Source organism: Diuraphis noxia, unplaced genomic scaffold (assembly GCF_037042655.1).
Source record: "Diuraphis noxia isolate RWA-SAM2 unplaced genomic scaffold, SU_Dnox_SAM2 contig0002, whole genome shotgun sequence".
NCBI lineage: Eukaryota > Metazoa > Arthropoda > Insecta > Hemiptera > Aphididae > Diuraphis > Diuraphis noxia.
Window position 1 is genome coordinate 85,896,974 of NW_028301712.1, and position 20,159 is coordinate 85,917,132.

The 20,159-nt window shown below is 27.8% G+C and overlaps 3 protein-coding genes and 1 non-coding gene across 4 annotated transcripts; 2 read left to right on the forward strand and 2 right to left on the reverse strand.

Moving 5' to 3' along the window:
* Positions 1 to 129: 129 nt before the first annotated feature.
* Positions 130 to 5,439, forward strand: Rpe (ribulose-phosphate 3-epimerase). The gene is made up of 4 exons (XM_089220992.1): positions 130 to 559; positions 1,706 to 1,945; positions 2,181 to 2,510; positions 4,380 to 5,439. The coding sequence occupies exons 2-4, from the start codon at positions 1,709 to 1,711 to the stop codon at positions 4,500 to 4,502; spliced, it is 690 nt and encodes a 229-aa protein (XP_089077118.1). The 5' UTR covers positions 130 to 559; positions 1,706 to 1,708; the 3' UTR covers positions 4,503 to 5,439.
* A 487-nt stretch (positions 5,440 to 5,926) lies between these two features.
* Spase25 (Signal peptidase complex subunit Spase25) lies at positions 5,927 to 6,916 on the reverse strand. The gene has a single exon (XM_015510736.2). The coding sequence runs from the start codon at positions 6,632 to 6,634 to the stop codon at positions 6,053 to 6,055; it is 582 nt and encodes a 193-aa protein (XP_015366222.1). The 5' UTR covers positions 6,635 to 6,916; the 3' UTR covers positions 5,927 to 6,052.
* Positions 6,917 to 7,691: 775 nt separating this feature from the next.
* Positions 7,692 to 20,152, reverse strand: LOC149059040 (uncharacterized). The gene is made up of 2 exons (XM_089220994.1): positions 19,914 to 20,152; positions 7,692 to 8,010 (listed from the first exon to the last, which is right to left on the reverse strand). The coding sequence occupies exons 1-2, from the start codon at positions 20,150 to 20,152 to the stop codon at positions 7,908 to 7,910; spliced, it is 342 nt and encodes a 113-aa protein (XP_089077120.1). The 3' UTR covers positions 7,692 to 7,907.
* LOC149059041 (5S ribosomal RNA) lies at positions 15,416 to 15,534 on the forward strand. The gene has a single exon (XR_016190646.1). It is a non-coding gene; the product is annotated as a 5S ribosomal RNA (ribosomal RNA).
* Positions 20,153 to 20,159: the final 7 nt, after the last annotated feature.

Sequence of the window (20,159 nt, forward strand, 5' to 3'; positions counted from 1 at the left end):
ACGTACTCGCCTACGGCTGATTCGATAACATCCGTTGGCCGTGGCCCGTTTGGCCGTTTCCCCTTACCCAATACCGCCTGCCCGGCGCCCGACCGACGCGCGACGCACGAATCTACACGTGTTCGGCGCTGCTGATGATCGAGGAGTTTCGTTATTTCATATTTTCATAATATGAGAAACAAAAAAACAGATAGCAAATGTTAACTAATAATCTTTTTTCCCTTTCACCTTTTGGTTTGATATTGTAACTCGTCTAGGCCGTCTAGCGTTCTAAGATCAAAACTTTACTGTAAATATAGGTTCTTATCACCGAAGTCACTCGTACAAACTGCTTCGACGGCGCTCGTGCGTGCGGTGTATTTTCCTTACAAGTCTTCAGTTCTCACAAGATTGGAAACTTTTTAAAAACTTTTTTATAATTTTTTTTCTGAGTAGTAAGCAAAGCAGTAGTTGCAGTACTACAGTACGATCAAAGTGTATACTTCCCATAATCCTGTTTTTTATTCGCTTAGTAACGTGCCCGCTGAAGGTCAACTTTCATACGTTTTCTGCTTATATAGTAAGTTGTTCGTTAATAAAAATTGTTTTAACAGTTTTCTAAACCCAACGAAATCATTTACTTGCCAACTGTTTGATATGAGACGCTGACTTTCTTTTTAAATTTTGATTACTTTTGCATGTTATACTACAAATTGTATTATTCATGACCAAATTATTGATTTTATGAAAATCAATACTTATACCTCAGACTTGCAATACTGGTGAACTCAGTCTTAACTTGAAATTTCATTAACAGTAACAGTTTAATGTATAAATAAATATTAAATAATAAATAATAATAATAATTGTATTTAATCATCAAAATTGTGGAAATTGGACAACATTTCTGTATTTTATGGAGTAGGTCAAAATTTCCCAACTCATACTTGATTCACACTCATTGTACAAAGTAAAAACAAATAAAAATAAATGTTATGTAAATTTTCATAATTATTATGTTTTTATTATTAATGCCTCACAATTGGATAATTATTATTATTACCCTATTTTTAACAAATCTGCCTACCTTTATATTATATTTTTTGTTTTGTTTTGCACACTTATTGCATGTCCTCTTAACTAATTACAAATTACTGTTGCAAAATATTATTTTTGCAGCAACGCTATACTAATTTCATTATATTTTATTTTAACTAACACAATGGTACTGAAATTTCATTTTAAAAGTAATTTTTTTTGAATAATGTGATGCGCTCACGTGAAACCCACTGTTGTATATTAATAACTAAAGAGTGGATTTTTAGGTTCTTAAAAGCCTAAAATATGATACTAATATGTTCTAAAAAAGCCCTATAATGTTTCCTAAGTATTCTTTAAACTTGTAAATATGCAGATAATATTATTATTTGAACATACATAATTGAATGATTTTTAATTTTTATCATTCTTAAAATAAATTGTACGACTCTCTGGACATTATGGTTTAGTAACTTATTAAAAAAAATTGATCTTTCCTACGAAAAGGTACTTAATCCCTGTTATAGACCGGGGGGAGGGGGGTGCTTTCCGCCTTTTTCCCTTAGGTAATTTTGTTTATTCAAACGTTCATTAAATTGAACAACCTAGAATCCCAGTTAGTCCTGATTAACGAAATTCTTATATTCAAATGAAAAAAAAAATTAATAACTTATTGTTATATTTTTAGAAAATGGCCAAAACATTATCTTGTAAAATCGGTCCATCTATTTTGAACGCTGATTTATCGCAGTTGTATAATGAATCTCAAAAGTTGGTAGATAGTGGAGCAGATTATTTACACTTAGATGTTATGGATGGGACTTTTGTTCCTAATCTAACTTTTGGACATCCAGTCGTGAAATGTTTAAGAACTAAGTTACCTAACACTGTGTTTGAAACACACATGATGGTTCAAAATCCAATTCAAGTAAAATTTATTCATATTCCGTCTCAAAATAGAATATACTAGTTCTGTGCACTTTTCCTCTTCTACCAGTCACTATTTATGGCGTTATGTAGGAAAAGCGCCCTGGTTGATGGGAACAGTTCACCGGCTGGTGTATTCTACATTGAGACAAAGTTTAAAATAAATATGCATGTAAAAGTTTTTGTGTATAATGCATTGATGCCCAATATTTAAATTTTTAAATTTTATTTATTAGTGGATTTCTGCTATGGCTGATGCTAACGTGGATCAATACACATTTCACATTGAGCCATGTGATGACGTTCCTTTAGTATGCCGTAAAGTCAAAGAAGCTGGCATGAAAGTAGGCTTAGCAATAAAACCTGGCACTCCGGTTACATGTGTTGAAGAATATATAGATATGGCTGATATGATTTTAGTGATGACGGTTGAACCTGGATTTGGTGGTCAGAAATTTATGACAGACATGATGCCAAAAATTGAACTTTTGAGAGAAAAATATCCCACAATGGACATTGAAGTTGATGGAGGTATTGGTCCAAATAACATCGATGTTTGTGCTAAGGTAAAAAGTGAACTATAATTAAGTGAACTACATTTAATTACATTTTTTACTAAATATTCTTGGAGTATTAAATCCTATTTTAGCAAAAAATGCCTCATTTAGATTGGAAGTTGATGTTCTCATGTAATATTAATGTATAATAACCAAGGCTCATAAGTTCATGCATCTGCATGTTTTTTCTGCTACACAGGAAAACATGCTAACTGAGATACAAATCCGTTTCATAACAGTAGTAACAATAATATGAAGTCAATATTCTAACTTTCCTAAAAATAACCAAACTTTATAACCTCATATAATTTCATATGTTTTCCTAGATATTCCCCTACTTTAATTACACATACCTACCAAGAATAATTTTATTGTAATATTGTAAAATGTATTGTAAATTGTACCTGTATATATATAAGTAATATTTTAAAATATGTAAGCTAATAACCTTAGTTGTTGAGGCTTTAAAGTAATAAAAATAATAATAATATGAAGTTTAATAGTGCATGTTTTTGGTGTTAAGGCATATTTGGCATAAAGTCGATTTTTTTAGAGTTGTTAGCGGCGTTAGCGCATATTATTTCATGAAAAAATTTTTTAGACAAATATTTGAAAAGTTTCTTGTTTCTTATTTATTTTCCCGTTTACAAAATGGTAGTATTTCTATTTATTACCTATTATTCTCCTGTGACTACCTAAAATAGTCGAAGAAATCCAAGACACATTTACAAAATTAGAAGGATATTACGGAATTGAAATTAAAAAAAAACCAAAATATGTTTTGGACAAAAATATCGGCTACAACATAATTTGTAAAATTTCCAAAGTTTTGAGTGGCGAAGAAGACAATATTGCAAATTTAGATCTACCTGATGATATGACTGCAAATGATTTATTGTATTTCAAATATGCACCCCTTACTTCAGCAGATGTAGAAAGATCTTTTTCTATGCTCAAAAACTTATTGATAGACAATCGCCGATCTTTTAAGTTGGAAAACATAAAAAAAATACTAATAATATAGTGTAATTTCTTAAGTAAATATAATTTTTATAAATATTATACTAATATAGTAATATACCTCAAAATGAAATACCTAATATTAAATTCCAATTTTTTTAATTGTAAGTGCAGAATAATGGTGTACAAAAATTAGATAACAAAGACATATCACGAACTTCACAAGTACCTATTCATTTTTTTTTATTTTACTAATTGAATGTATAAAAATTAAAATTAATAAAACACTTTTAAAATTAATGGATATATTCTTATTATTTCAAAATTTGCTCATGGTTTTTTACATAATGCATATTTTCAGTGCATAATTTAATAATTTTAGGGCATATAAATGCATATATTTTCAAACTTTTTAATGCATATTTTGCTAATAGCTAATGGTTAGGTTATTTATTAATCATTTTTGTCACACTAAGTGTGAGGCTCTGTGCAGTGAGCCAGTGACACACCCCTCACGCCAGCACTGATTAAGTTAATAGAGTTTTTCATAGTTAATAATTTAGCATTTATGATATACACAGGTTATGTTTATGACTAATCCACTGAATATAACAATATTTGCTGCCCAATTATATTAAGAAATCAAATTATAGGTTTAAAACAGTGGTTCCCAACCTTTTATGAGTGCAACCACTGCAACCCTAAAATTTTAAATTTAACTTTTGGCGACTCAAAAAAAAGAACATAATTTTTTTTCTCCGAAATTGAAATTATAATATAATAAAATATGATATGTAAATGTAAGAAAAGCTTTTGCGACCCACCATGAAAACCTCTGCGACCCGAGGTTGGGAACCGCTGGTTTAAAACATTCAATTTTGTAACTGTTAACAACAAAGTATTATTTATATTTTATAGGCAGGAGCAAATATGATAGTGTCTGGAACTGCAGTGATTCAAGCTAAAAATCCACCTCAAGTTATTCAACTTCTTAAAGATTCTGTTAATAAACATTTGAATATAAAACCAAATTATTGTTAATTTTATTTTTTAATGAAGTTTATTGTTGTTAACATTTAACATATTTATCAAGAGCAGGGATGGGTAAATTCCTTGTACCAAAGAATCCAATTAATAAAATGAATGTTAAAATTAGAACAATTTATGCAAAGTGAGGTTTTATATTTTTATAAAAAATGATATTTTCCAGGAAGACATTTAAATTTCAAATAAATAATATGTTCACTATTTGCTATTTTATTAAAAATGTACATTAATTTTAATGAGATTGAAGTTCTAAAAAAATCAATTAACCCAACCATACTTAATTAAAAATATTATTCAATAGCAAATCACTTATAATTTTTTTTCACTTATTTTGTGTTTATTGTTGTATAATCTATTATATAAATCAATCATTCTTATGTATATGAAATTAGGTATATTTGTAATAAATATTGATTTATAATTTATATTCATAATGAATTTTATAATTTTATAATATTTAAAAAAAATGTATGTAATTTATAAATAATTTATATTGCCTTCAAATTTCAATTACAAAACATTAGAACAAAATGTTACCAAAACTAGAAATTGTTGGCTTAGTTGAATAACAAAAAGTAGTTCAAACAACAATATTTATAATTAATAATGGATTAATGACTACATTTTTAAGAAAAAAATCTGCACCTGAATGATATTGAAGATTTCCAAAAACTTTTACTCTGGAATTAAACACCATAGTGAGAAAAAATTGATTAATACATATGCATATTAGAATTTTATTCGTAAACTTCAAATGTTGAATCATTAAAATTTAAATATTTTAATTCGATTTAGGACAAAATTATCAATAACCTGTCAAAGTAAAGAGGTTGGAAATATTTTTAAATCTAATCTATTGGCTATTATAAATATGATGTATTATTGTATTATTTAATAATTATGAATATATTTAAAATCTTTCAACATTCAATCATGTACATTTTTTTTTTGCTTATTCCATGCCTTGTAGGTCCCTCGCCACTTCTATTACACCTCTCCATACTCCATGTACATTATGAATCATTTATTCACAGGAAAATAAATAAGCTCACTTTGATCAGGGCCAAATATAAATAATAATAATATATTTAGCCATGACTATTACAACATATTCCAATAATTATCAGTTTTAAGAAATGCATGTAGGTACTGTAGATTAGTAGTTATAGTACTATTATAAATTAAATGGAATCAATGTATAAAACAGTAGTTTTTGTAGCTTCAAAAAATTGAATTCACCTAAATTACTTAAACTTCCAACGCTGAATAATGAAAAAACAGAGGAACTAATACCTGGGTTTCTTAATATTAAATATTTATGATATTACCCAACCATTATTCTATTCATATTTGAATGGTAATACATCAGTATAATTATTATGAGTAAAATTTATAAATCAACACGGTATATGAATATATAAATTTCAAGATCAAACAAATATATTTTTATCAAACTAAATTAATTTATAATAAAACATAGTTAATACCTATGTTATTCCTTAATTAATTTTAACCATGAGAATCTTTTAATAGTCTAATATAAATTATTCAATTTTCTTCAATTTTAAAACAGCTTCCCTCATTTTGGTTATCTCGTTCTCCACCACATCTTGACATAATGTTCCTTCTTCATCAAAATAGTTTGAAACTGATTTAGATATTTCACGTTCTCTGACATCTCCTCCAACAGTATCCTTGCGCAACAGGGTCAAATAATACATACCAGTATGTTTTTTTATATAACTGCTAGCTTCCCAAACAACATCTGGATTAAAACCGCTTTCATCTCGTTCTAAAGTCACGGCAAATATGCCTTTTTCCATGTATGTTGTGTATAATGTGATTGCACCCATGGTAATGAAATAAAAAGCAACACATACCGTAAGAACAGAACGGGATTTAGGGAACGGATTGAAGAAATCCCAGCCAAGTGCAAACCCAGCGACCAGCACAGCAAATGTGCATATCAGCAAACGATAGTCAATCAATGAAAAGTCCTCAACATGATTATATTTTGTAATCAATACCTCCTTTACTGCGTCATCCAAAGCATTTTTTAAAGCGAGGTAATCCCATTTATTGATCTTGATTTGTTTATCGTCCGTATTTGATTCCTCTTTGGCCATTTTAACTTGTATAAATTAACTTATAGATTGCTTTAAATATGTTGATATCTCTTAAATATTAGATGTATTCGGAACAAATAAGTATCAACGTATAATCCAATGTAGAACGTATGTGAGGAACAATGAACCGCTTTCCAATATCACAAAGATTGGTAAATCCAGTTGGCAGTAAAGTTAATATTCTATGGTAAAATTAAGGCTTTAGTGTTTACAAATTGGTGTTTGTTGCACTTAAAACAATAAATATGCCGAATGCCGACTCAATTGATGAATCACCAAATATTCGAAATATTGATACCACTATCAATAAACGTAGACAAAATTACGGTGTTACCACAGAATATATTATTAAATTTAATTTATGACATGTTGCCACGAAAAGAAAAATCAGAAGATTCAAAAATAATTAGATATTAGATATTAAACATTTAACATTTTTACTTTTTAGTGCCTGAGAAAGGCATCAATGGCAATCAAGTTTTCTATTTAATATCAAACAATTTTACACGGAGGATTGTTTAAATTGATTATAGAGAGAACTAAAGACGTGTATAAGGGAACTGGCCTCCTTGGAAGATCAAGACTATTTTTTTTTTTAACAAGATACATTTAATATTTATTTTAATAAAGGAGCATTGCGTAAGGATGTGCTTCATATGTGCAAATTAAAAGAGTTTACCAACAATTGATTGAAATATAAAAACTGTAACTTTGCCCAGTTAAGTTTTTTTTCTAAACTAATTTTAATAACTTGATGAACTACGGGTAATTAAATATAACAATATATACGTTAGAATAAATGTACTGTACTTATTAGTATTTTGAAATATTATAAGTATTATTTTAACAAATATTAACATAGTTAAAAATAAATTCTTAACTTGATTTTTTTCCAAACCGTCAACAATGCAGAAAATTATTATTTGTTTAATATTAACATTATACATAGTTATATGCTTATACCATCGCAAATGTCGACGTACTCAATGATAACAAATAACAATATTCTAATTATTCTTAATCAGATAATGAGTTATGAACGTTATTCCTTACCTATTCACTTTGCTCGGGATATCCAATACATCCGGCTAGTCCTCCAATGGCCTTTTTCTTCTTTTCCTATGTCCTATATATAATATTATTATATGTCTATGATAATGATTTACGAAATCATTCATGATCATTATTCAGTTCAGAAAATCTATTCCAAATGATGCTGTGCATTGCTATGCCGTCACGAAAAGTTCGTTGTTTCTCTTGTAAACCTACTGTATTAGAACACAGGGTAGGTACCGGTTTCTGTAGGTATTTCGCGCTGTGCAGTGTCGTACACATATTTACATTGATTTCGAAACATCATTCCAGCGCAAGGCAGCCTAAAATATAAATATAATATAATATAATATAAAATATTTTTTTAATTTTTTAGATGTGGTAAAACTTTAATGTATAAAATTCAGTTGCACGATTTTAAATTTGTGTATAGATACACATTTACATAGAATAGTTGTTCTTATTTTTATGAATCACTAATCGTATCATCTAGACACCACGATCTAATTAAAATTAAATATTAGTTACCTATTTTTTAAGATTATATACATATATATATTTTTTTTTTTAATAATAATAATCAGGTACCTACCTATGTAATTATTTAAAAGTTAAGAAATCGTGTAATTTTAAATAGGGTAGGCAGAGCTTAAACTACAGTTTACCTAGGTATATTCTTATTAATTTGTAGAGCTGATAAGAATATTGTATTAATTATTTATTTGTTTTTATTGAAGTTCAATTTTTTTTATTCATTATTAAACAATAATGTAGGTAAATGTACCTATATATGTATAATCATAATTCAGAGTAATTTGATAATATAATTTGTATTATATATAGATTAATATAGTATATAAGTATTGAGTATTATTTTTAATTATAATCAATAATCGATAAAATTGTAGAAATAATGGGTAAAAGAATAATGTATCATAATTACCTATGTAAACTAGCCAGCAGGAATATAAGGATATTTATATCTAGGATTTCCTAAATCAGACTTGGTCATATTTTAACACAATTATTGTTTTATCTACCTATATCAACTAGATCTGAATATGAAATATAAATATAAGAACAATATTTAATGATGTGAAATATAATATAATATTTTTTTAACAATGACCTTGTTACTCTCTAAGCGAATCAAAGCGCGTTGGCCGTATGTTGCTTTGTTGATACAAAATCAGAAAATAAATATATGATTATATTTAATAGAAATATGATATAACAATCAGAATTATTTTCAAGAACCTTATTTGCCGAGTGTTATATAAAAGTTATAAAACTGGTGTATTTTTTAAGTTTAACCTACTATATTACCATTACCTCTACGTATACCTACCTAGGCTATATAGTCATGATAATACCATACCATATATTGACAAGTCTGGTAGGATGGTTGTTTAAAGAAATGAGAATTAACTAAATTAATTAATTCATTTGGTTGTATATTTTATTTAAAAAAATATCTTATCATAATATTATGCCTAAATATTATTTTTATTGGTAATTACTATAATTAAGAATTATGTTCTTTAAACTCACCGTTGAAGTGGCTATGTAGTATATATAGGTACAATACATTACATACTAACTACTAACTACTAAGTACTATTATTATCAACCGATTTTTGATTAAATATGATGTAAAAGAGCTATGATCTTTACAACATACTTATACATGAATATACGATACCTACCCTTTAACCTAGTACCTATCTACAAAAACATCAGCAGGAGTAGGACGACGATGACTACGATGACGATAGTCGGAACTCGCCACTCGGTAGTCAGTAAATATAATATATGAACTGTATAATATAGGTTTATATAATGCTTATAATGCAGGTTTTTTTAACCACTTATTCATTCGCTATCTCTGCACGATATTGTGTAGGTAATGTTATAACTTATAATTACAAAGTAATATTCTCAAGTTTGAATAAATATCTAATTGATCTTGAGGTGCATAATTTATTAATATATTATGTTAAGATAGATTAATAATGTGTTAGTGTCTCATCATATAGAATATTATATGAAATGTGGTCTTACTATGTAGTTTGTCTTCGTAGGTACTAGCAGGTACATCATATACTTGTGACGTGTCCGGCGCTTACTATTATGAAGCTTATTATTATGTACCTACTTTAATGACGTACCTACCTTGTCTACAGTATTTTTCAATACTTCTTATTTGTGCTTTAGTCAACACGTGTTGAAGACGTTACAATATATTAACGTAATCAGTAATCATATTCAGGCCATTCAGGGGCGTAATTAAGTGGAAATGAAGAGGATAAATCCCTACTGCTAACATTTTATATTTGGTGGGGTACTGGGGTAGGTTACTGCACGAGGATTACTGATTTTGCTAAAAACACATAACCCCCGCAAACTAAATTCCTAACTACGCCACTGATCACATATAACACACATCTGTAAGTTTAGTGTCTATAGGTATAAACAAAAAAAAATGTAAATAAAACATAATATTATATGTAGTTTAATATTTACCCTATGACCACTAAGTATATCGTATATGGTATATGACATATGTTAATAAACTCGATTCTTGTACAAAATATAAATTTTAACATTTGTGAGACTACGGTATGTCGACTATGTCGGTATATGATGGAATATTGTATAATTGCAATGATATATTTATCCAAAACCTGTAAATCTGTTTCATTGTTTCAATAATTATTGATAGTAAAATTTATAGACAGCCCTTATAAACACTGCTACTTTATTGGATGATTAATTAAACCATTTATGTCATCTTAAAATAATAGAAAAGTTTTAATCTTTTAAAAATTATCTTATCTATATTTATACAAAATCAATGTGCAAATACAGATTATGTTTTTAAAGACTAAACTTTAAGTTTGATAATAGGTTATTTCACATTCACTGTAGTAATATTATAACATCAATAGTGTTGCTAAAAGAAAATTTGGTATGCTGGAGTCCAGCAGCTGGACCTGATGGGTCGTGAAAAAAACACATAATTTGTTGATTACTAACAACAAGCTCTGTAAAACAAACAACAACAAAAAACTACGGCTTTACAATAATTGACAATCTTAAGAGTTAAGACTGATAAGAAATGAATAGGTTTATTATTATTTATTAACAACAGTAAAGTAATTGTATTATGTAACAAAATTTACCTACATTTATTATTACAAAAATACAGAATAATGATATATATTTTCTGTATGTATTTCTGTGTGTACTGCAGTTTAAATTGTATTATCTATTACTGGCTATTATTATGATTTATGGCCATATATGATGGTTTATACGTATAGAGTAATATAACTAATTATAATATTATTATCACAGAATTAACAAATAACAATATAAAATAAAAATACCTAAGGTTATATTAATTAGGCACATATTTCTATTGAAGCATGATTTCTTCGTTAAATTACCAAAATATATGTTTATCAATATTTGGATCAATCACAATTAACAACATTCAGAACATAGGACGCGAATAGGTAGACATAACACATACCAATTCTATACACATTATGGTATGCGTCGGATACTGAAACAATAACACTTCCTTTTTGAAAAAATTGTTTATTATTATTTGCATACCAAAAACATAACATTTAAAACCAATAAAAAATTATATATTAACTCTTATAATTTTTCTATTTTTTACTTTTTAAATAACAACAAGTATTTTTATAATTTATATAGGTGCTCCAAAGCAGAATATTTTTCTCTAACTTTTTATACGGTAGATAAAAATTGGATATCAATCCAGTTGCAATTAATGTATAATATGTCGCAATAATGTTTAACTTATTTAAACATGAAATTAGCCTAGTGGCGAGTGGTGTTTCAGAGGTCACCGCAAAATATTGGTCCACTATAGGACTAGGTATTTATAATTACATTGAGACTAATTATGAGTTATTATAAGTTATAACCTATAAGTAATGAGTTTGAAATTCAATTTTTATACATTAAAATCATAAAAAAAATGTTCTACTACGGAATTAGGAATAATAAATTTATGAAGTACTAAGTAGCAATAATATTTATTGATAAAAGAACCACCCTGTACAATAATTAATGTACTCGTATATTTAGCTATTAGCAATTACTACAATACTACCCCCATGTTACTATGTGGCCATGTGGCCATGTGGGGGGCATATCTGTAGTGTCCGTATGAATTTGTCGTTCGTCTATGTCATACTCGTTATTCATGTAAGTCAATAGTCATATCTATTGCAGGTACATACAAAGTCATCAGTAGCACATTGACTGCAATGCGATTTCACTTGTGTCACCAGGAAAATATTATGGTATTAAGTTAAGTACCTATTATATAGTGTCACATACAAAACAATACGACACATTATACTGTGGTTCTTAACGTTCCTCTTCGAAATGCAAACAAAATTAACTTTGAACCAACAATAATTACATTTATTATTGTTATTATTATCATCATCATCGTGTTATGTGTGCATGATCGACAAATGTATTTATTTGTTTACTTTACAGTTCACACTATATTAACACATTATACACTTCGTTTCAACGTGCCCCTACAGTTTTTGCGGAAAATCGCATTGACTACAAATTACAATGCTCTATTCTCAATACCTAATTAGGTATTTGATAAATAATTTGATAAGGTAATAAATAATATATAATTTTAATTATTACTATTTATTAATAATAGAATATATTATATACAGGGTTATTCCAAATGAATTCCAAACAAATTCAAGTAACATATAGTCCAAAATCAGTCCAATACTTTAGTCCAGGATTATTATTCCCTAAAAATCACCTGATCTTACCCCATGTGACTACTTCTTTTGAACTATATGCTACTTGAATTTGTGGACTAAATATACATTTAACGTATATGTATCAACATTATCTCAACCTCAAAGGAGGTTATATTTCCTTATACTGTATATTAATTAGTAAGTACCTATACTAATGAGTAATGACTATTATATAATATATTTTACATTACAGAGTATTTTTTCTGCTATCAAAAATTGACAATATAAACTTAATTATTCTAATATCAATTGGTTGGTAATAATAATGTATTGTAAAATAAATGAGTATTATTTTAACTCATCTTAAAACACGCTTGTTGACTAGTGTCTAATGTCTACCTCAAGTTAAATGAGCTGCAAAAACGCAAAGACAACACTATTACACGTTATAGTACACGTTTAAGAATATGAGTGGTTTTACATTGGCAGTGTATTATAATAATATATAATGCGACTATGCAAGTCATTTTTTGCGCGTTTTTCAGTCAGTTATTCGTTGCATTAAAATTCTAAAATTTAGTGGATAAGATGGACTGTAAATATTTTTATTATTTTTGAAAAACTAATGGACAATCATTTGTTCATCAAGTATAGCCTACATAACAAATGTTTACTGTTTGGTGTTTGGTGTTTAGTGTTTACTATATAACAATACTACACCAATAGGTACCTACATTTATAAGATATTGCCGATATGATGCAATCACGCAGGGCATTATTGCATCATGCAGCTATAGCATATTACGTATATAGGAGTACTTATTACTAGGGATGACCAAAATTATTTTGACACAGATATAGTAGATCTACTATTCTGGTAATATATTTTTCCTTTAAGTAGTTATCATGAACGAAGATATACATATATCATATACCTATGTTCATGGGAACAGCTATAAAATTACATGATAATATGATACGACTATTGTCGACAGTATAGTGGATATTATATATTCATTAGGGTTTATTGGGAGTATTACTGAATGTAAAGTTATAAATTCTAATATTGACGATTGACGAAGATCAAATTTTAAATTGTCTGCGACCTACTGTTTGACTATCCCTCCTAATATACCTATCAAGTAACAGTTTTTATTTTAACAAATTTACAAATATAAATTTATAACTTATAATTTATATTTTTTATTACTGCCGAGCTACATATAGTTCCACGTGGCATGTATATTATTTTTTCTATATATTTTTACGATTAGCAAGACACTCATGAAAATTAATCGTAAGTTATTTGATACAGATCTAGTTCTAGACTCTGAACGAAGTGATGAATTATTTATTTTACAATTAAATGTTTTTTTTTGTACGTGTTTGTCCTGTCGTCACCTTTTGGGACAGTAAAAACGCTGCAATTTTCAACAACTGCATCTTTTCTGGTATGAAAGTAAATAGTTGGTAGTTTGGAGGATCAAAAGTAAAAGAAATACCCAATCATTTTCAAAAGAATCAGGAAAACAAACAAAAAATTAAGGTAAAGTTTGGATTTATATGTAACACCTACAGTTTCCGAAAAATTCGCTTTAACTTGAGCATAAAAAAATCTTAGATACATGCAATTTTCACTGAATTTTTATAAAAGCAATTTCTATGCGACTATGAACCATAACATTTTTGTAATATATTGTGATTCGTTTTGAGATTTATATAGTCATAAAGAAATTTCAAATCTTACCATATTAGTTTTTTTTAAATTATTGTTGTTAAATTTTTTTTCAGATCAAAAACTTGAAAATGTAATACAATATGTTTCTCATAAGCAAGTTAGGGAAAATTAAAAAAAGTAGTTAATAAGCATGAATCCACAATAATTGTATAAGACTAAAATGTTTACAGAATCATAAAATCATACGAAAATTAGCATATTTTTTATTTCTTTATTTAAGCCTCGAACAACTAAGGTTATTGGCCAACGTTAACATTAATAAAGATACATAATAAGACACATTGATACATTATATAAGGTTGTAAAGTTTAGTTCTTTGTAGAAATGTTATAATGTTGCTGTAGCCTGTAGTTTTCAAGACTTCTTATATGTAGATGATCCGAAATGTTTAGAGATATTCTGGAATTGGCGTAGTTGTGGCAGTGTAAAACGTAAAAGTATGTGTTTAACGGTAAGAACTTTCACACTGGTTAGGTTAAGTTGTTAGGTAGCATATTATATTACTGGGTGACAGTATTGTGCTGAACAGTTCCCACCCGTTCCTGGTTTTTAAACAGGAAAAAAAAAGGTAGCATATTATTATATTTATTTCATACTGGAAATTCATTTATGATCTGTTGTTCTGTATTTATATCAAGATATGAATTTTTATATACTGCAATTCCCGATATTTTTTTTTCATTTAACAAAAAAAAGTTTACCGGAAAGTCAAATTAATTTTTTAAGATCGTTTCGCGTTAGATGTATACCTACGAGTACTCACTCACTCATGAATTATTATCAAATTCTCGTACTATGATTTTCTTATTTTGTTGTTATTAAAAAATGAACTATTAACCGTAGCCCATAGGTAGGTACCTACTTGAAACTTTCAATGTATATTATTTTGTATTTTTAAAAAGTATACGATATACGAATATTAATGGAATGTATATATTTTATATTCATCAGTTTTGGAAATTAATAACTAGGTCGATTATATTTCATTAAAAGATAAATTCTATATAAGATATAATTGCTTGATTTTTAATAGGAAAGTTTGTTTTGTTACGAATATAAATTATTTTTCAAGTTAAGAAATACATATTTATACAATATTGTTTAATCATTATAATTTATATTATAATTTTAATAATAATAACAAATTTATAACCCACAAAACGTGAATACTCTTGTTAAGTTAATTTAAATATCTCAATTTTCCCACAACATATCGCCAACGGCCATACCACGTTGAATACACCAGTTCTCGTCCGATCACTGAAGTTAAGCAACGTCGGGCGTAGTTAGTACTTGGATGGGTGACCGCTTGGGAACACTACGTGCCGTTGGCTTTTTTTGCTTTTTTTTCGTTATTTATTGACTAAATAATATTTTGAGCAGAGCATGGATGCTGAAGGAAGGATAATAATATTGATGTATAGTTTTTTATGCCTTTTAACACCTTTTTGAACAATAAGAATATTTTGATTTTCTTGTATAACTCTAAAAAACAAAAGTGAATATACAATAATTCTTCAACAAATTTATTTATTATTTTCTATACCTCCTTGATAATATTTTCAAAATATTTTAATTCGTTTAAAGTTATTTATAGATTCTATAGGTAAATTTGTCAATAAAATATTAGGTACCTATTCCTTGGGTCAAAAAACTTAAACGTTTATATGATTCCTTATATATAAGTTATAACAGTTATATTTATATAAGTTATAATAGGAATTACTATAGAATTTACTATAGAATAAAGATAAGCTACTAGTATAACTGAGTGTAACTTGACATTTAGGCACGATTTAATTTAAAAGTGTTTAAAATTAAAATTTTCAAATTATTTTGTGGTTAACAAAATTATAAAATGTTTAATTCAAGGATTTTCATATTTCATAAATTAAGTTCATACTGTAACAAAAAAATACATAAGCACAGTTACGATTATTTTGTACGGACATATTAAAATCAAGAAAAACGATTTTAGTTATTTCGTTGTAATTTAAAAATATTATTTGTGGGTGTACTTGAGACTTTTTAACTCTTAGAAATTAGAATACACATATTATATTCAATTGTATACATACATGCAGTATATACCTACATGACATTTTCAAATACTTGAATCACAATAATATCATAAAATATACCTACACTAGGTAATAACTAATATTAGAATATTACACAGAATTGTATTCCGGATATAATAATTTTAAATCGTTGAATTAAAATTTAACACATCCAGTGAATTAGTTTTAATAATTTTAAACATTCATATACTTTTAGTTTGGAAGGTGGTACCCCCTACCCATACCAATAAATATGCCACTGGTTTTAAACGTAATCTTAAACAACATTGTCTAAAATTTAACATAAGAAGAACAACTATAACTACATTCACTTATAGAGTTTATGTACTTATCTTTAAAAATTGACATAAGACTATAAACATTAAAGACTAAACACTATAAGTCAGGCTATATAGCCTATATATAAGCATTAAGCAATAGACTAAACTATTTAACATTATCATATGCGCAATTTCTGCAATAAAAAAAAAAATAAGGGTACTAAGCAATGCATTTACTCATTTTAGTTTTTTTTTTTTTTTTTTTGTAAGGAGAAGTTTTTAATACATAAACCTAAACATTATTTGAGGATGCTAATTTTAAATTGGGCGCGCTAATACCCCCTATTTGCGCCTATGGACATTATATTATTATAATTATAATTTATAAGTGTATATAAATGTAAATGTAAATGTTTATTTAGTACCTATATAGATTGAGTAGGTACTTAATGTGTTCCTATATATTAATATATATATTATATTATATATATGTAAATCATCTACTAAAAATTAAAATAGGTACAATTTATTTTATCAAACATATTACAAAAAAGATAACCATAAATCTACTATCTACTTAACGTAAAGTTGTCAAAATAATGTATTTATATTGTAAAAACATAAAATGTGAAATATTCAATGAGAAAAGCATATTATATCATTTTTAGATATATTTATTATTTATAATACCTAGGTATATTCTATTCGATTGTATTTTGGCAGATAGCCACCAAGCAGATTATCATAATGACTGAATTAATTTGGCAACTGGCACAACAAAATATCAGTTTATTCTCAAAGGCATATTTTTTAAACATTGTATTATTTAATTTAAAAGAAACATTATGAATTTTATATTATGAAAATATTGCATAAACTATAACTTATAAGACAAAATTTATTATGACTTATGATGATGTAGTAAATTGGTAATGTACTTATTATATATTTATATTTAATAATCAATATTAATTATATTATAATTACAAAAAAACATAAAATATATCAAAATAAAATACAATTAATATAATTTCTATTAACTAATTAGTTATCCAACAGTTATATTAAAATTGGTTTTAAACCTACTATAGCCTATAATACAATAAATATTAATAATATTATTATTTATTAATATAGGTATTTATATGCAATTGTACATAAAATATAAATTAATATTATTTGAGTAAATAATGAGTATTTTTTAAAGATACCAACTTAAAAATAACATTATTTTTTCAATGTTAATTGATAAGATGAATTAATTTTGATTTTTCTTATTACATAAATATACATGTTTAATATCACATATATAATAGCTTAACCTACTCTATACATATTAGTATATTACCTATATTATGAGTATAGACTTTAGAAAATATAATAATAATATATTCTAATATTGTCCAAATCGTTAATATTAGATTATACTGGTTATAGCCTTATATGTACTACACAAAATATTTATTAAAAAATTGGATACACACACGCGCTTTCGATTTTTAGAATTTTTAAATAACGATACCAAAAATAAACAATTTTTCCATATTATGATTTTTGTAGGTACCTACTTACTACTTAAGTGTTTTATAAAGTAAAATGACTAGTTCAAATTTTGAATTAGGTACATCAACACTACTATCCACTAAATAGATTATAGTAAAATGTGGGTTCTCATTTAAAAAACTGAAATGTAGGTATCAGCCATCATGGGCGTCCCCAGACATTTTTCTAGGGAGGGGCAAAATAAATGAAGATTTCATTATACATTTTAAAAGTAATCTATGTTTACCAAATTGGCGCGTTACAGATAATGTTTTGGAAAACAATTAATTTTTAAATCCTAGGGAGAGCAAGTGCCCCGTCTTCCAACCACCCTCCTGGGATACGTCTATAGCTTAGTATAGGGAACGGAAAAAGTATCGGCGGAAAAAAAGTTGATAAAACTTTGTAAGCTCCAAGATTTTTTAAAAGCTTTAGCCCAAAATATTAAGTTACAGCTATAATAATTTATACAATGGTTTTTTTTATAAATATATAATATTTTTTCTATTTTGTTAAAATATTCCTGACAAATTATCCAAGTTTAGACATACATGTTTAATATATAATTACTTTTTAATAATATTATTGACTACGATTCAATGAAATATTTTTTTTTATAATTATTTTATTATTTACTATTTTTGTTAAATCTTGGTTTTGTATTTATTAGTTATTATATCGTTACATATTAATCATTAGCTATTTTCTTTATAAAAAAGACTTTTATTCCTACCATCAAATAAATAAGACGGTAAATTATAATGAATATCTACGGCTATATGATACCTCGACCTCATTAATATTATACGAGTGATACTCCGAACGCATATTATTATAATACCTATATTATTATTTTATCATACATTTTAATGACCGAGTATCTATTATATCGTACCTAATCTTATTTAATACTAGGTATCAGCTAATAATAATGATATGGATATTCAAGTATAAGTATGTAACAGCGTCATATTATGTGCACTTAAGTTTTAATTATAGACTATGATATTATCTGGCATCTGAAAATGCAAGTGCAATGATTACGCCGCGCCGTATAGACATGACGTTTTACGGATATTACAGACGAGATGGGTGTGAATGTGTGATTATATTTTATTATACGCAAGCATAATAATATTATTATTATTTAAGAATTTTAAGATGTACGTAGGTATATGTGCAAAAACGGCGGGAAAAAAAATGTAATTACTACTTTGAGCCGGCGCGTTGCCGCTGCCGAGTGGAAACGACGAGGGACATACAATATAATATTATTTACACTATATTATTATTATTGTAACGTAGCTTCCGGTTTGGGAATTTAAAGAGAAGAGAGAAAAATAATTCCTAGTGCCAATAACCCCTTGCCGCAGCGGTGACGCGAGTGGTATCGTACCTATATTCGAGGTAGTGGTGGTGGTGGTAACTGGTAGAAGTGGTATAGCTGCCTGCTAGCTGCTGGGCCGCTGTGGAGTGTGGACCAGAAACCACAAAAAGTGGAAGACCATAATGTTGTTATTATATAATATACATGTTATTATTTAAGACGGTCACGGCGCGTGTAATGAAGTAGCCGTAGCTCTGGCGACCGTGTCTTAACTCTACACATAAGACAGACACACAGAACCTGTAATTGCTGAAGGTCTATGCCCCGGCGATCACGCTTAGAAGGCGTAGGATAAAATAATATGATAACCCTGCATTCATTATAGATCATCTACGACTTACGTCTTACGGTGTAGGAGTGTAGCCGTGTAGGACTACTAGGAGTCTAGGACTGTTAAAGTGTAGAAGAAAGGAACGATGAGAATATCATGTTTTTTAACGTACCCGATTGGAAGTTGGCAACACTGTGCGGCCCCGGCGGCCCGGCGATCGCTCGCTCGAGACTCTACGACTTGTCTTGTCGCGGGGGTTTGTCGACGGTGCCCCACCAAACGTCCCACCCGCCAACCGAGCGCCGACTGGAGTGCGGTACACGTCGCGTACCCCATCCCGTTTCCCCGTCCAGTACGGACAGCGATCACAAAACACTGCACAGTGTTGGCGCGATCGCATTTCGAAGCCATTTCGCAT

What these genes read in the sequence shown, in the direction of transcription:
- Rpe (XM_089220992.1), top strand. Translation starts at nt 1,709, where the DNA reads ATGGCCAAAACATTATCTTGTAAAATCGGTCCATCTATTTTGAACGCT. An exon ending in TGGTTCAAAATCCAATTCAA is followed by an intron (nt 1,946 to 2,180) that starts GTAAAATTTATT and finishes TTTATTTATTAG; the next exon opens with TGGATTTCTGCTATGGCTGA. An exon ending in ACATCGATGTTTGTGCTAAG is followed by an intron (nt 2,511 to 4,379) that starts GTAAAAAGTGAA and finishes TATATTTTATAG; the next exon opens with GCAGGAGCAAATATGATAGT.
- Spase25 (XM_015510736.2), bottom strand. Translation starts at nt 6,634, where the DNA reads ATGGCCAAAGAGGAATCAAATACGGACGATAAACAAATCAAGATCAAT.
- LOC149059040 (XM_089220994.1), bottom strand. Translation starts at nt 20,152, where the DNA reads ATGGCTTCGAAATGCGATCGCGCCAACACTGTGCAGTGTTTTGTGATC. An exon ending in TGTTGCCAACTTCCAATCGG is followed by an intron (nt 8,011 to 19,913) that starts GTACGTTAAAAA and finishes TTTATATTTTAG; the next exon opens with GCTGCCTTGCGCTGGAATGA.